Here is a 16,329-nt window from a genome sequence, read left to right on the forward strand (position 1 = left end):
TTTTCATAATAGGCAGTTACTACTCCCAAACAGAGCCAATCATATCATAAGGCAGGAAATAAAATCTTACAGAAATATTTACTACATCATAAAGTACCAATGTAGTACCAATTATTGCCCAGTCTATCTTACAAGGTTATTCTAAAAAGGAAGAAAATAATTCACATAGATGACCTTACATGTTCTTCTCCTTCTACTATTTCATTTTGTAAGGTTATTGAGTCAACTGATCAGACTGAAGTTTCAGATTTTAGCAGCCCTCTACATACTTAACAAATTCTCCAATAAATAACTTCAATTCCTTTCTGGCTGCCTTCATCAACAAAAAAGTACAATATCATGCTTTAAAAGTTCGAAACAAACACAGAAAAAGTTTTCAGCTTAGTTCCAAAGAAACACATCTCAAAACGACTTGCCCATTTCAGGAATATACTAATACTGTTCCATCTATTGCAGTCATAAAAAAGCTCCTTAGTGTCAAGGCTCGATTGCATGTATTATCAGAAGACCATAAAATGCAAATCAGGTGCCCAACAAATAACAAATAAACAAATAACCTGCTTAACTACTTAACTACTGAAAGAAGAAAATCTATCTTCTGACTGCTGAGCCCCTGCTTAGCCTCCGCTTGTAGCTTTCTTCTCTCATAAACCTTAGTTATGCTAATCATATGCAATACCATCCCATTTCATTAGCAGGAGCTCATTGTCCTTCTATGATGTTCCCAGGGTTGTCTCATACAGATGACACGCCCTTCTAAGAAAATACAACTCATGTAAGCTGGAAGTGACATGTCTTCTGTGCTAAACATACAACATTGCTACCTGTTCAGGAAGGTGAAGAATTGTATGTTCTTCAGAGCCAAACGACGAGAGTGCTTTGTAGGCTGAAACTGCTACAATAGCATCCTAGAAAATTAGCAGAAAGAAAAAGAAAATCACAAGCATAGCGTATGGCATTGCTATATACTGGGAACCACAGACTAAAAGCCTAACCACTGAACACTGAAAAAGAATAACTGTATTTTTTTTTTCTTGTTTAGACAGCAATGTTTTCCTGAGGAACTCTCCAAATTTCTTGCTTAGTTTTATATACCAATGGCAACTAAATACCAATTATATAGGCCCTGATATCATTCCAATTGCTATACTCCATTACTGTATTAAGTGTAAGTAGAAAAATGAACTACGTTTAGAATAAATTTCTTTGGTTCTACTAGCCTTACAGCTACAATGGCCCAGCACTCCCACTGTTGCAATACCCCACCAAAGAAATCAGTTGTACACACCTGTGTAGTTGGTCTGTGCTGACCTATACATGTTGTACTTACCTAGTTAGTTTAAAGCCCTGTTTTTGGCATTTTCCAAATTGAGTTAGTTATCACAGCTTCAGCTTAACCAAGAGCTTTACCTTGTCAATGCTGAAGTCTACCAGGAGAATCAAACTACTTTGGTGTTGCAATTTTTATTGGGAGTTGTATATCTCAGGACCACCAGTTACCTACCACTTTTCATGTGCATCAAACTGCTTCAAAACCAGTGTTGAACAGTGGATGACAAGAAGAAAATAAGATTGCTGACACTGATAACCTTTTCTTGACAGAAACGTATAAAACTTAATATTCAGTTATTAATATTTTCAGTTGTTACCTACCTTGTTTTGTGTGTTTTTCCAAAGGAAGCTTAGAACTTGAGCTTTGAATTTCTATGAAAGCAAACAACACATGAACTAAGATTTTCTTTAAGCAAATAAGCAGTTGAAATAAAGGCAAGTTACCTTACACAATCTGCTGCTTCAACATGTACTGAATTAGGAAAGTGGAAGGGGCACAGGTCTGAACTATAAACACGCTCACATGTCCTTACATTCTGGGAAGGGGGAAACATCTGATCAACCTTACAATGGAATTTCTCGCCTAGCTCCTCAGATTCATTAATGCAAGCTAAAATCATGAAACTCTACGGAAATGAATTGGGCAGGGGGTGCAATTTTAAAGATAGTCAAAAATAAGCAGGCACTTATAAAACTCTTATACAAAGATACATGAAAAGAAAAAGTATCACCTAAGTCCATGGGTACATACCTCATATTCATTTGTATTCACTGTTAATGAGGGAACCAGAGCAAACAATTCATTCAGTGCTTTTAAAATAAGGGGTCTTGTATCACAACTCAGCTTTGGTGACAGAGCATTCCACGTAGAACGAATGCAAACAACCTGAAGGGAAAGTTGGAGGCATCATTAATAACAGCAATCCCAACCTGCATGGCACAACATTTGCTTCCAGCACTTGCTTTCTTTCCTCCTACTCAGGAATATGAATTAATATAGGCTGCATTAAAAACAAACAAAAAAACCAACCAAACAAACAAAAAAAAGCAGCTCCAAGCATGTTAAAAATACATTTGTATTAACCATCTCACAATGTATATACTGATGTCATGCAATAATACTAGATGAAACCTCATCAGATAAAGCAGCTATCCAACAGGAATAAATAGAGTACTGCAGCAGTACAAATAAAGCTGCAGATGCAGAATCCATCTTCTTATAACACAACCACTTGACTTTAGTTAGCTTACGAGCAGGCTGTCTCTGGAGTTCAACAGGATGGAGGCAGGGGAAGCTATGTTTCTCAGGAGCCCTCCAAAACAAAACGTCCTTAATGTTTAAACACAACCAAATCTCAGTGAATTTGTGGAACAGAAAGGAGGAATGTAAAGCTGCAGGAATCCAGAAGGCATTGAAAAGAAGTCAAACTAAAATAAACACTAATACCATAACTTCATGAGCCCTAAACTAAGCAGTTCATTTCTTGATCAACTGACATTAAAGGAAAAATGAACCACAAACATGAAAAAAAATCATTCTGTGAGGAAGACAAACAGTAACATCATGCTTTTAACTGTTAACTTAGAAATACTGTAAAACTGGTTGTAAATCATGGAATTTATTTTTATTCTATTAATTTATTAATTTGGGGTCTTCTAATTTGCATTCCAAGTCCTCAGCAGACAGTAGCTAGCCTGACCCTTTTAAATCTCCCCTTGCAGTCCTATTAGGGGCCAGAAAGTTACTTTGCATTAAATAGAAGCTGATAGATAGAAGCCCCTCAGATATGTTTCTGCAATCCCAAGATATTAGTTCATTAAAATAAAAATCAACCACACCAAAATTTGGGAAATGCAGCTAAAACAAGGAGCATCTGCAGGCACCCATCCTACAAAGAATCCAGTATAAACTGGAAATTTATGCTCTTGTAGTTTTTTCAATTCAGAATGCCAATAGGGCTATAGGACAAATGTACCCTGGAAAGCAAAGTACCTTGTCATTACAGATAATGAAATCCAATACTCAGAGCACCTTGCAAGGTGTGATTTTGAGGCTGATATTTTTTCAGCTTAGAAAGCATGGATGAAAAAATAAATCAATTCCTCTAACAAAAAGGTAACACCACATTGAAAGAATTCTACCTTGCTCTTTAATACCTGTAGGGAAAGCTAAGTAATTAAGTTTCAAAACGTAACAGTCCTGGGGGTTAGGTGGCAAAAAAAGACCATCAGAAAAGAATTCTCATTCCCATCCAAGATGAAGTGGAAAGTGTTACAGCTATGCTAAGCTAAAACTATGCTAAGTCTTATGGATCTGCACAACAGATATATAAATATGTATATATCTTTATTATATACTCTAATAGCCAAAATTTATGTAAGATTCAGTTCCATTTGAAGAACTTCTTCCCCATTCACATTCAGCACTTGATATGCAATGGCAAATCTCTCGACTTTTTCGCCCCAGCCAACTCCGACTTTCATGGCTCACAAGTGCATTATAAATTACATTTTCATCAACCCTTGTATTACAGTGTTGTTTCACAGAAAAAAAAAATATTGGTTCTATTTATTAAGTCAATAGATAATTCATTCCTATGCAAGGTACTTGGAAGAATATTCTGGAAACATGCTTCATTTTCCAGGCCTCAATACAAAAAGATATTCTATTTTCAGCATAGCTCTAAATACATGAACAGTCTCACTAAATATGAGATCACTTTTTGTGCTTAAGTTCATAATTTTTCTTATGTACTTTACCAAATTATCTGTAATTCAAAGTCATGAGTCTATATAATGGTTAGCAACTACTCATTAAGGCATTTAAGATGCTATGCCTAGAAATTCAGAAATTCACAGATTATTAGTATGAAATTTTACAGTAGAGAGAGAGATTAAGTTTTTGAATGATAAGAAAGGATTAGGAAGCAGGCATTAGAATTTTATTTTCTTAGAGACCTTGGAAGAATGAAACTGCTTTGATTTCTCCGAACTGTAAAAAGGAATACTGACAGAAAAGATGCACAGTTGTACTACATTCCTGCATGTAGTTCGTACTGGGTAAGAGTTTGTCTTAAATATTTACAAGTTATTTCATTATTTGTTTCCTGATTCCTCTTTGCCATAAGACCTAATTAATAGACAACTACTGGATTGCTGACGCATAAGATCATGCAAGTCACCTTTTTTGTGTGTTCATGTGTTTCTTGTATTCAGCTTTGAGAGCTTAAATCAGACTCTAAGACCTCACATGAAAAGATCTGCTTTCACTCTCCAGCTAGAGCACAATGATTTCATAAACTGGTTTCAGAAGCTGGTGCAGAGATACTGAGCAAATAAGGGATGTCATCCAGAAGGACCTTGACAGGCTTGAGAGGTGGGTCTATACATACCTCGAGACTGGTGTGACCGGCAGAACTTTGGGTTCTTTGATCACGGGAAGGTCTATGCTACACAGGGCCTGCTGGCACCGGATGGGATGTGCCTCTCTCGGAGAGGGGTAAGGATCTTTGGTCAGGAGTTGGCAGGGCTGATAGATAGGGCTTTAAACTAGAGTCAAAGGGGGAAGGGGCTAAAACCAGGCACGCCAGTGAAGACCTAAGGGAAGGTATGCTAGAATCAGAGGGGCTGGGTGCCAGTGAGGTCCTTCGGGCAGATCCACAAGGTGCTGAGTGTAAGGAGACGCACCTGAAGTGCTTCGACACGAACGCACGCAGTATGAGGAATAAAATGGATGAGCTAGAAGTCCTGGCCCAGTCCCGCAACTACGACATCATCGGCATAAGCGAAACCTGGTGGGATGAGTCCTGTGACTGGGGTGTTGCGATAGATGGTTACAGGCTCTTCAGGAGGGACAGGCAGGGTAGACGAGGTGGTGGGGTGGCGATGTATGTGAAGCAGGGGCTGGACTGTGTGGAACTTCAGGTCGGAGATGGCAAAGTTGAGAGCCTCTGGGTAAGGATCAAGGGACGAACGAATAAAGGGGATGTCGTTGTGGGAGTCTATTACAGACCGCCTGGCCAGGACGATAGCGCCGATAAATTATTCTTTACAGAACTAAGAGAGGCCTCGAGATTAACTCCCCTTGTCCTTATGGGGGACTTCAACTTGCCAGACGTTAACTGGGAGTGCCACACGGCTGACACGAGCAAGTCCAGGAGGTTCATGAAGCACCTAGATGATAACTTCTTGGTGCAGGTGCTAACGGAGCCAACTAGGAAAGGTGCCCTCCTCGACCTGTTGCTAGAAAACAGAGAGGGTCTGGTGGGAGATGTGGTGATTGGTGGCTGCCTTGGTCAAAGCGACCATGAAGTGGTTGAGTTCAAAATTTACAATGACAGAAAGAAAAGTGCCACCAAAACCTCATCCCTAGATATGGGGAAAGCGGACTTCAGGCTGCTCAGGGAACTAGTCAGCAAGGTCCCCTGGGAAACTGCTCTTGAAGGCCTTGATGTCCACCAGTGCTGGTCATTCTTTAAACGATGCCTCCTAGAAGCACAAGATCAGGCGATTCCTAAATATCGCAAGTCAGGCAGGCGGGGCAGGAGGCCGGCGTGGCTGACCAGGAACATTCTAATGGAGATTAGGTGGAAACAGAGAGTGTTTCGCTACTGGAAGGAGGGCCAGGTGTCATGGAAAGAATACAGGGATGCCGTTCGTGTTTGTAGGCAGAAAATTCGTGTGGCCAAAGCACACCTTGAGTTGAAGCTGGCTGTGTCTGTGAGAGAAAATAAAAAGGGCTTTTTCAGATATGTGAATGGAAAAAGGAGAACTAAAGAATACATAGGGCCGCTCCTTGATAGGGAAGGTCTCCTCACAGACAATGACATAGGCAAAGCAGAGGCGCTTAACGCCTTCTTCGCCTCTGTCTTCAATGCCGATGATGGGCTTCGGGACCCAGGGTGCCCTGAGCTAGAGGACTGGGACGGTGGGGATGACAAACTCCCAACCGACCCTGAACGTGTGCGGGATTTGCTACTCCACCTGGATCCCTACAAGTCCATGGGTCCAGATGGGATTCATCCCCGGGTGCTGAAAGAGCTGGCGGACGTCATCGCGGAACCTCTCTCAATTATTTTTCAACAATCCTGGGAATTTGGAGAGGTCCCGGTAGACTGGAAGCTGGCAAATGTTGTGCCGATTTACAAGAAGGGTCAGAAAGAAGACCCTAGCAATTACAGGCCTGTCAGTCTCACGTCAGTGCCTGGTAAAATCATGGAGAAGATGGTTCTCGAACTTATTGAGGCTCACCTGGGGGACAAAGCAGTCATTGGTCCCAGCCAGCATGGGTTTGTGAAGGGCAGGTCCTGCCTAACTAACCTGATTTCCTTTTATGATAAGATCACCCGTATGATGGACCAAGGGAAACCAGCTGATGTGATTTTTTTGGACTTCAGCAAGGCTTTTGACACGGTTTCCCATAGGATCCTACTGGACAAAATGTCCACCATACAGCTAAATAAAAACATCATACGATGGGTGAGCAATTGCCTAACGGGCAGGGCCCAAAGGGTTATGGTAAATGGGGCTGCGTCAGGCTGGCGGGCGGTCACCAGTGGGGTCCCTCAAGGCTCCATTTTAGGGCCGGTACTTTTCAATATTTTTATAAACGATCTGGATGTAGGAATAGAAGGTATTTTGAGCAAGTTTGCTGATGACACCAAACTTGGAGGAGTTGTTGACTCGAATGAGGGTGGAAAGGCCTTGCAGAGGGATCTGGATAGGTTAGAGAGCTGGGCGATCACCAACCACATGAAGTTCAATAAGAGCAAGTGCCGGGTCCTGCACCTGGGACGGGGAAACCCTGGCTGCACGTACAGACTGGGCGATGTGACGCTAGAGAGCAGCCTAGAAGAGAGGGATCTGGGGGTCGTGGTTGACAGCAAGTTGAATATGAGCCAGCAGTGTGCCCTGGCGGCCAGGAGGGCCAACCGTGTCCTGGGGTGCATCAAGCACGGCATCGCTAGTAGGTCAAGGGAGGTGATTGTCCCGCTCTACTCTGCGCTGGTGCGGCCTCACCTCGAGTACTGTGTGCAGTTCTGGGCACCACAGTATAAAAAGGACATGAAACTGTTGGAGAGTGTCCAGAGGAGGGCTACAAAGATGGTGAAAGGCCTGGAGGGGAAGACGTACGAGGAACGGCTGAGGTCACTGGGCCTGTTCAGCCTGGAGAAGAGGAGGCTGAGAGGAGACCTCATCACAGTCTACAACTTCCTCGTAAGGGGGTGTCGAGAGGCAGGAGACCTTTTCTCCATTAACACCAGTGACAGGACCCGCGGGAACGGGGTTAAGCTGAGGCAGGGGAAATTTAGGCTCGACATCAGGAGGGGGTTCTTCACAGAGAGGGTGGTTGCACACTGGAACAGGCTCCCCAGGGAAGTGGTCACTGCACCGAGCCTGTCTGAATTTAAGAAGAGATTGGACTGTGCACTTAGTCACATGGTCTGAACTTTTGGGTAGACCTGTGCGGTATCAAGAGTTGGACTTGATGATCCTTAAGGGTCCCTTCCAACTCAGGATATTCTATGATTCTATGATTCTATGATACCTCATGAAACTCAGCAAGGGCAAGTGCTAGGTCCTGCACCCCAAGGTATTAGTTCGTTAAAATAAAAATCAACCACCTGCACCTGGGTCAAGGCAATCTCAAGCACAAATACAGGCAGGGCAGATTAGAGAGTCTTCACTCTGAGAGTGGTGAGGCACTGGAACAGGTTACGCAGAGAAGCTGTGAATGCCCCATCCCTGGAGGTGTTCAAGACCAAGTTTGATGGGGCTTTGGGCAACCTGGTCTGGTGGGAGGTGTCCCTGCCCATGGCAGGGGGGGTGGAATTAGATGATCTTTAAGGTCCCCCCCATTCTGTGATTCTGTGACGATATTCTATGTGGCTGTCCCACATCCACTTCTCCTGATATAAGTTTTATCAGAAGTTTTTTTTTTTTTTTAAACCATTCATCTCTAACTCTTTATTAGGTAAATTTATCTGTAGGACTCATATACACTTGACATGAAAAAAGAAGCAGTCAATTCATCAACGAGCCTGTTTCTGAGAGTTGACAGAGGAGGATGTTGCAGTATCTGGTAACACTGAGAACTTTCAGGGTGAGGTGTTCAGAATGTTTCTATGTTAGAAGAGTTGCTGCCATCAGTGGTGTCTTCAGTATTCATCCTATCTTCAATAAAGCTGAAAGACTAAGTCTTTACTACTACTTAGCTATTCAACACAACTTATTCAATTTACTTCATATAGTGAAGAAAATAATGAGTACCTATGCACACTGCTAGTGTAATTACAGCACAGCAGTAACAAGATTGGCTCTACTTAGCTTTTCCTGGATATAAAAATAAGCTTTACCTGGTTTATTTTTGTCTTTCAGGATCTGTATGATGGTTCAATGAGTAGTCAATACAATATAATCTTTGGCACTTCTAGGCACTAGAAAATGAGTATAAGATATTCAGCCAGTTGTGTAGTTCTAGCTGAAGTCCAAAAGGTCACAAAGAGAAGTGCTTGTATTCCATAGGAAAACAGACACTATTATGGGTACAAAAAGTTGACCATTTTTCCTTGCAAGATTTTTCCAGTTGCCAATATTTTCTCTCTGTAAGGAGCAATATATTCTAGTGAAAACTTCAATAATTTCCCAGCAGCATTTGATCAAATCCCACACTGCTCCCTGTGGAGAATTTCACTTTTCAGATGTTGTCACTTTGTCTAAAATAATACTGTCAGAGTAGTTATCTGTTGCTACTATTTATCTTTCAGATTTCAGACAACAACAATGGAGCAAAAAGCCACAAAGCAAAAACCAAACAAAACCAAAATAAACAAACACGAACACCCAAACCCATAACAATGCAGGGCATAGACTCAAAGTCTAAAAGAAAAAAAAAAAAAGTATATACTGAGCCTTTTAAAGGGGAAACATACCAGAACTGCAAATTAAAACCTTTCCTTAAACAATCAGTGCAACTGCTACAAAATTTTTTTCCAGATCTATGAAATTAAAACAAAACAATGGAAGACTCAGAGACAAATACAAATCCACCCATATAATGAAATTAAATGAAGAGATGTTTATTAACATATTCCATAAAAGCATTCAAAAAGACAGTTTTAGCATTACTCCGCATTGAGAAAAACAACATGCTCAATATCATAGCTAATTGCTGAATTAAGCAGTCATTTCACTGCCTGCAAAGAACACTTTAGAGAACAGTTTCAAAAACTGGAGACGCCTTTTGAGTTGAATCAATTTATGAATTGAAAACCCATGGGAATATTTCTATGGTAATGAACACTGAAGGCTAGAAACAATTAATCTGACTACATTGGGAGTGAAAACGATGCCTCCCCTTCCCACCTCTTGAAACACACTATTTGCAAGAATGAGAAATATCTCTTCAGTACCCAGAAGAACAGACATGTCTATTAACACAGTAAGTTCTTACTAAACTTATCTTGAATTTTTAACTTGGTAATGAGCTGATTGTCTGGAAACAGAAAATACACCTTGAATTAGGAACAGAAATAAATTTGTATACTAGTGGAGTCTGATTAAAGGAGGACTACTAAATGATAAGCTAACCAAGACAGTTTCATTTAATTCTCTCCTAGAGTATCACACACATTATCCACTTTCAGATAACAGGTAAGAAGACCATTAAAAAGGCAATCTTCCTAACCGAAGTTATATGACAACCATATAACTTCGGAGCTCTCAGTACTTCTGGTACAAATATAAAACAATGCACTGTGTTTTCTTGTTATATTGAAGTTTTATTTTAAAATGGCAAGCTTACTTCTGGACAACCTACTAAACAGAAACGTATTTGCTAGAAGGGAAAAAAATAAAAGCTAAGATTTCCTGATGTCAAAGAGATAAAATGCACTCCTACTTCATGTGACCTACTGCTCTAAAAGTAGCAGATAAATAGCAATAGAAATAATGAGAAGCAAGTTACAAGGAGCAAGTTACCTCTCCTGTTAGGTGGATTGTGGACCACAACACTTGTGTAGGAGCAGTTCTCAAGGTTGTGGTTGACACAGCTGATCACTCCATGTGACCACTAGCATGCATAGTGCGACAATTATCATCTTACAGCCTATAAATTTTCTATCCTGAGGTAGCATCATATAAGAAGAGGGCTTTTCTCCTTTTTTTTTTTTTGCAGTCAAGACATTTATTCTGCTCAAAACTTAGGGCATTTTGAAAAACTGACCAAACCAGGATTGCTTTCTAACCTAGAAAACACAGTTGTGAATAGCCCTTATTTAACAGCTTTCTAAACAACTCCATCACCTCTTAGAAACCTTGAGATCACTTACTAGCGTATGCAAAAAAGAAAAACGGTACCCCAGTACAATTGTAGCTCTTATTAAAACCAATCTGGTAGGTTCAACAGAAAGACAAACCAGATTCCTCAGTCTGTCATTGTCCCCACATGATTCTCAGGTGGTTATTCCTCAATTATTTGTCTTCCTCTCTTGCTTTTCTGTAAAATCTTTTGAATCTGAATACCCAAATAATAAATATGATGGTGCCCATGTCGACACACTCTATTCACCATTTATTGCAGAGCAACCCCACATCTTTCACAATGATTGCCTGAAATCCTCCATCTCCTCTCAACCACAACTAGGACAAAACTTACCTGAATCTTTTCAGAACATGTAATTTCAGCAAAAGACACCAGACAGAACCTCTGCTATTAAGTGTTATACCTAACAGCCAACTAGAGAAATACCTGCAACTTGCAAAAGTAAAGGTCATACTATTGCTTTACATAACTGCAACCCACTATGTTAACAAAAAACAGACCCCTGCTGCCTTCTGAAATTTAAAGACAAATACAATACAGGAGTAAATCAGAGTAAATAAACCCATCTGTCTTTCAAACATATTTTGCCCAGTATTCCAACATTCCTCCAAAATGGGAGGATCAGGCTGGATGTTAGGAACAGGCCCTTCACCGCAAGAGTGGTCGGGCACCAGAACAGGCTCCCTGGGAAGCAGTCACAGCAGCAAGTCTGCTGGAGTTGAAGAAGTGTTTGGACAGCACTCTCAGACATTGGGTCTGATCTTTGTGGGTCCCATACAACTGAAGATATTCTATGATTCTATGAAATCAGCTGATATGATGGTGCTGCAGAGGCAGAAGCCCTTCTATTAATTCTGAGCATTAACAGCAGAACCACACCTCAGCGCCATTTCCACAAAAAAAGGCTGGCTGTGATCATTCTATCCATTCTGTCTGCACTTAAATGTGAAATGCTTACAATGAAGTTTCAGCTACAAAATGGAAATTTTTGTGGACTACACAGTTTTCCAGTTTCTGCTAAGCATTTAGATCACAGTTTTCCTTAATTTATTTTGTGCATGCAATGAATAGATGAAGACCAAACGGGAGATGTAAAATACAACTTAAAAGTCATTGTTAGTGTTTTAAATCGCACAGTTTAAGATAACATTTAGTTTTTAATATACTTATTGTGTATATATATATTTACATATATTTATTGTCATATTATGTGTTCTGAAGAAAATCAAATTTTCCTAAGCTTAGAAAAAGTAGTAACTTCTTCACCTAAAATACACCAATGATTTCAGTCTTCCTGAAGCTACTCATTGTCCAGAAAGCTATTGCTATATTCCATTTCTTACAAAGACTGCAAGAGTACTCGCTATTCTGTTGCTGAAACCAGAAGACGATGCTAGAATTTTGATAATAAAAATCAAATGAATTAACAAAATATATACAATAGAAAAGCTTGGGACAGCAAAAATAAGTAGGAAGACAGAAGAAAATGTGCTAACACTGGCTACACTACATTGGTATGCCACAGAAAATGCCAGATCACTGTAGCAAATGTTTCCAAGACTAAGATGTTGGGGTTTCAGAGGAACTGTTCATAATTATATAATATAATACAATAATAGGAAGAAGAATCATATTTACACTGCCAACCTACCTTTGATACTTCCAGCTTTCAAAAACCAGAAGTCGCACCAGCAATGAACACACACTGAAACAAATTTTGGTAGCTGACTTGAAAGTAAAGCTGGTAACATGATTTTTATTCAGTAAGTTCAGATGGAAAAAAAGAAGCAGAGGCACTTTTAGCAGCAGCAACAGGCAATCAGAAAATCAAATGTATCCTTACTATTGCAAATATTCTGACTCTAAGTGTTCAGCAGACCAGCCGGACTCAGCACATGCCAATAAGGTTTCTAGGCAACTTGTTTTACTTGTTCATTCATTGTTATGAAAAACTCCTACCTATACAGAGAGCTTATTCTGGCACAAAGCGGAGACCCTGGCATCTGCCTTCAACATCTATTTGCACAGGTAAGACACTCCTGGCTGAAGAGTTCAAATATAAATTAGGTGGTTAACTATGTACAAGGCCAGTGATACAAAGTAAGGAAGATGAGAGTGAGCCATGAATCAGACCCGGTAAAGAGACAGAAACTTCGAGTCCAAGAAGAATGTAATGGTTTTACAATAATATCTCAGTACAAATTCATGTTTTTACGAATACAGTTATTAAGTGTATGCTGTTTAAACAACATCTGGCTTTGTAATTCCTTCTAAATGTCAAACTTAGTCAACCTAATTTGTTCTCACATAAGTTTTCAGTTCATTATATTGCTCTGCTGTTTGCTTTCTGATCAATAAAACAAACAAATGTTGATTGAGGAAGTAAACAACAAGAAACCACTTCCACAAAAAGGCTGGAAAGGGGCTTAAAATACTATGCTTAGCATTTTCATTCTTGAATGTTTCTTGGCTTCCATACAGTACTTGACACATGAAACCAATTAGAAGCCAGGATAGATGGCCTCATAGCAGATACACTGACTTCTGTTGAAATCACATTAGAAAAAAAAAAAATAATAATATTTGCCCAGAAACAGGAAATGTGGTCTGGCAAGAACTGTGTGTATTTTACATTTTTGATGCGCAAGTCACTGTGTGCTACTCATTAAAAACCTTTAGTTAGACACACAAATAAAATAAAAAAGGGGCTTCACCCTCCTTGTAAGTCATGCAAAAAGCAAAGCTAATACTCCCAATGCTATTCATGTGGTGTTACTTACTTTGCATAAAGCCTTTACATTTACACCAAATGATTACTGCAGTCAATGAACTGGAAAACTATTCTTTCACAACATTTGACCAAAAAAATCAATGTTACAGCAAGTTTTTACTACAGCATTACTTTTACAAAGAAGCCTTTCTGAGACTCTCAGAACCCTGCTTTGACAAGTCACCAAACGTATACAGTTCCCTCATCAACTATGTCAACACTAAACATAGGAAAATGTAGCTTGTTATACCAGTGCAGAAATTGACTAAAAATTAGGTGCTCACTAAAATCCTGTGCCTAAGCAGCTACAGACTGAAAAGCTCAGAGAGATCAAATCCCTTTCACATGGTTATCTATTGAGACAGCGGCAGAAAGTGAGAAAGTACCGAAACAAAGCGCTCTGACTACGACCTGTCAGATTTCTGCTCTGCAGACTGGAATCTAAATACTAAGTAAAAGATACACTGCATTACTTACCCCCAAATGGTTACCCAGTTTACCAAAACACAAGGGAATATACTCTATTAAAGTTTCAGTATCCCAACATGACAGGTCTAGTCTCTCAAAGCATTACATTGTCATGAAGTTAGGGAAACAAAGCAGGCTCAAGATGGCCTGTAAGAATTAGGAAAGGAAAATGTTCAATGTCCATAAAGTCATTATTCCCTTTCTTCTACTCTGAGTACCATGAGTCGTCTCAGCCTTCCCACTTCTCACCAGTAGTCCAGTACTTCTGTTCTCAAAGGATGTTTTTTTAATAGGATGTGATAGTCTATTTGTCATAGACTTAGCTCCTGGTTCTTTGCAAAAAACAAAGTCTAAACATAATCCAGCTTGGGAAAACACCACCAATACTGAGGCCAGCATTCAAAGAATGTCTATGAGCTTAAGAAGAGCCAAACGGCATACCAAAACCAAATACATTAATTGCCCTGAACAAGTTGGTTCTCTGTACCCATTGCTTGAAGCTATTTAACTATACAAAATAGTAATGTCTATGCACTACTAACCACTTTCTGTGTTGTTCTTGAACTGTTGACGTGATTGCACACATATAATGTGCTAATGGCTGGCATCTTTTACTGGATCAGCTTAAATGCGGTAAACACTGCACTAAGAGTCAGGAAGTGGATAAACTTAAAATTGCTGTTTGCAGTGAACGGGTAATCACATATTCCTGCAGGCTATCATTAGTCCACTAACTCAGACAGCCTGCACAGTCTACAGTGTGTCCAGAGGATGATTCTAAGCACGTCTGCATCGCCACGTCTGGGATGTCACTGAAAACAAGGGGTCTTGGATCCTAACTCTGGGGTTCACAGAACCACAGGACAATTTGGGTTGGAAAGGAGGTTTCTAGTCCAATCTCCTGCTTGAAGCAGGGTCACTATGAGATCAGGCCCAGTTGCTCAGGGTTTTATCCAAATGCAACTCAAAAACCTCCAAGAACAGAGACAGCAACATGTTCCAGTGCTCATCTGTCCTTATCATTGCTAATGAATGCATTACATTAAAACAGGAGCCTCCCCATTACAAGTGATTCCATTCCCTACCAGGTAAACTATGTGAATAAGAGTCAGAAGGGTAGTCCAGGAAGAAGGTAAGACAAATGAGATTATTTATATACTTTTCAGCCAATCAGAATTATGTGCCAGACAGCTGTTCCTTTCATATCTGAAGGAAAAAATGCATGAAAGGGTGTTTTTGACACAAACTGTGATGCTGACTTCAGTTCTAACCCAAGCACTGAGGGCTGACCTGCTGCAGTGAAAAATCACAGTACAGTCTCTCAGGAACAGTTAACTAATGCTGGAAGAAAGAAATTCTATTCACTAGAAGAAAAAATCTGTGAGAATTGAACGCACTCAAAAAATAAAGTCTACTAGAGGAAAAAAAATGTCCGCAAGCAAAACATGAAACACAGTGACAAGGCAATTTAACCTTACCTCAGCCTCACAAAGTGCCTGAAGACCCTGCAATACTATAGCAGCAGGTGAAGCTTGATCGGGTTTTGTGCAGTCATTTAATACCTGGGAAATAGCAGCCAACATGTCTGCTCCATGCTGGTATGGCCTGAAGGAAAAAAAAACAAAACAAAAAAACATTAAGATAATAGGACAGTATTCATGCGTACACACAAATTCTACTGGATATACAAAAACTCATTAAGTATTGGTTCTGTACAAGTAACTACTGACACAGACTAAAACTGAGAGGAAAAAAATACTAGGGAGGAAGTGGTAGAGAGCTCTAAAGGTCAGACAGAAGTAAATCAGCAAGCATCAAGTTTGAAATTAAAAAAAATAATAAATCATCAAATAGTTAAGTTATAGAACTCTTTTTCCAAGGATGTATTGGAAAATATTATACCATCAAGAAGTTGCCAAGAAAAAAAAATCTGCTGTGTGCTATTAAAGACACTACCCTCTGCTTATTTCTTGTAGTCCTCTATAGGCACTCACTGCTGTGTATCGTTACAGATTCTGGCAACAAAAGACTTTGTTTGGCCTGATAAATCATCCTTACATCAGCTAGGAACTTTCTTTCCAAATACTTTTTTGCTTCAGCTATTTCTTTGGTCTCTCTCCTTCAATGACTTCATGGACTACCTGTTTGTTTCCAGTCCTTTAGTATCCATTCAGCCTCTCAGGGTAAAACAAAACAAAATAAACATCAAAGAAAAACAAAAAACAAAAAACCTTCAACTACTGATTCGGTAGATCCTTTCACTGATTCTGTAAGAACTTTGGGTAAATAGCATCTGCTGAGGTGATTTATATGCATAGAACATTCAGGCTTTCTCTAATTGCTCGCACTTTCTTCCAAGTAATTTCTAACTGCATTATGAACAGTGCTTTATACCTGAACGTTAATTACAGCATTTACTTGTCAAAGAAAACACTCC

The 16,329-nt window shown here is 39.8% G+C and overlaps 1 protein-coding gene across 7 annotated transcripts in view; it reads right to left on the reverse strand.

Moving 5' to 3' along the window:
• The window catches only part of FOCAD (focadhesin), a 122,306-nt gene that overhangs the window by 51,531 nt on the left and 54,446 nt on the right, over positions 1 to 16,329 (reverse strand). For all 7 annotated transcript variants that reach the window (XM_083819237.1, XM_083819238.1, XM_083819232.1 and 4 more), the window contains 4 exons: positions 15,371 to 15,497; positions 2,084 to 2,218; positions 1,654 to 1,704; positions 825 to 908 (listed from right to left, as the gene is read on the reverse strand). In XM_083819237.1, the coding sequence (XP_083675363.1) occupies positions 825 to 908; positions 1,654 to 1,704; positions 2,084 to 2,218; positions 15,371 to 15,497 (397 nt within the window). The remainder of the gene's footprint in view (positions 1 to 824; positions 909 to 1,653; positions 1,705 to 2,083; positions 2,219 to 15,370; positions 15,498 to 16,329) is intronic.

The sequence above is a fragment of the Anser anser genome (assembly GCF_964211835.1).
Source record: "Anser anser genome assembly, chromosome: Z".
NCBI classification, from domain to species: domain Eukaryota; kingdom Metazoa; phylum Chordata; class Aves; order Anseriformes; family Anatidae; genus Anser; species Anser anser.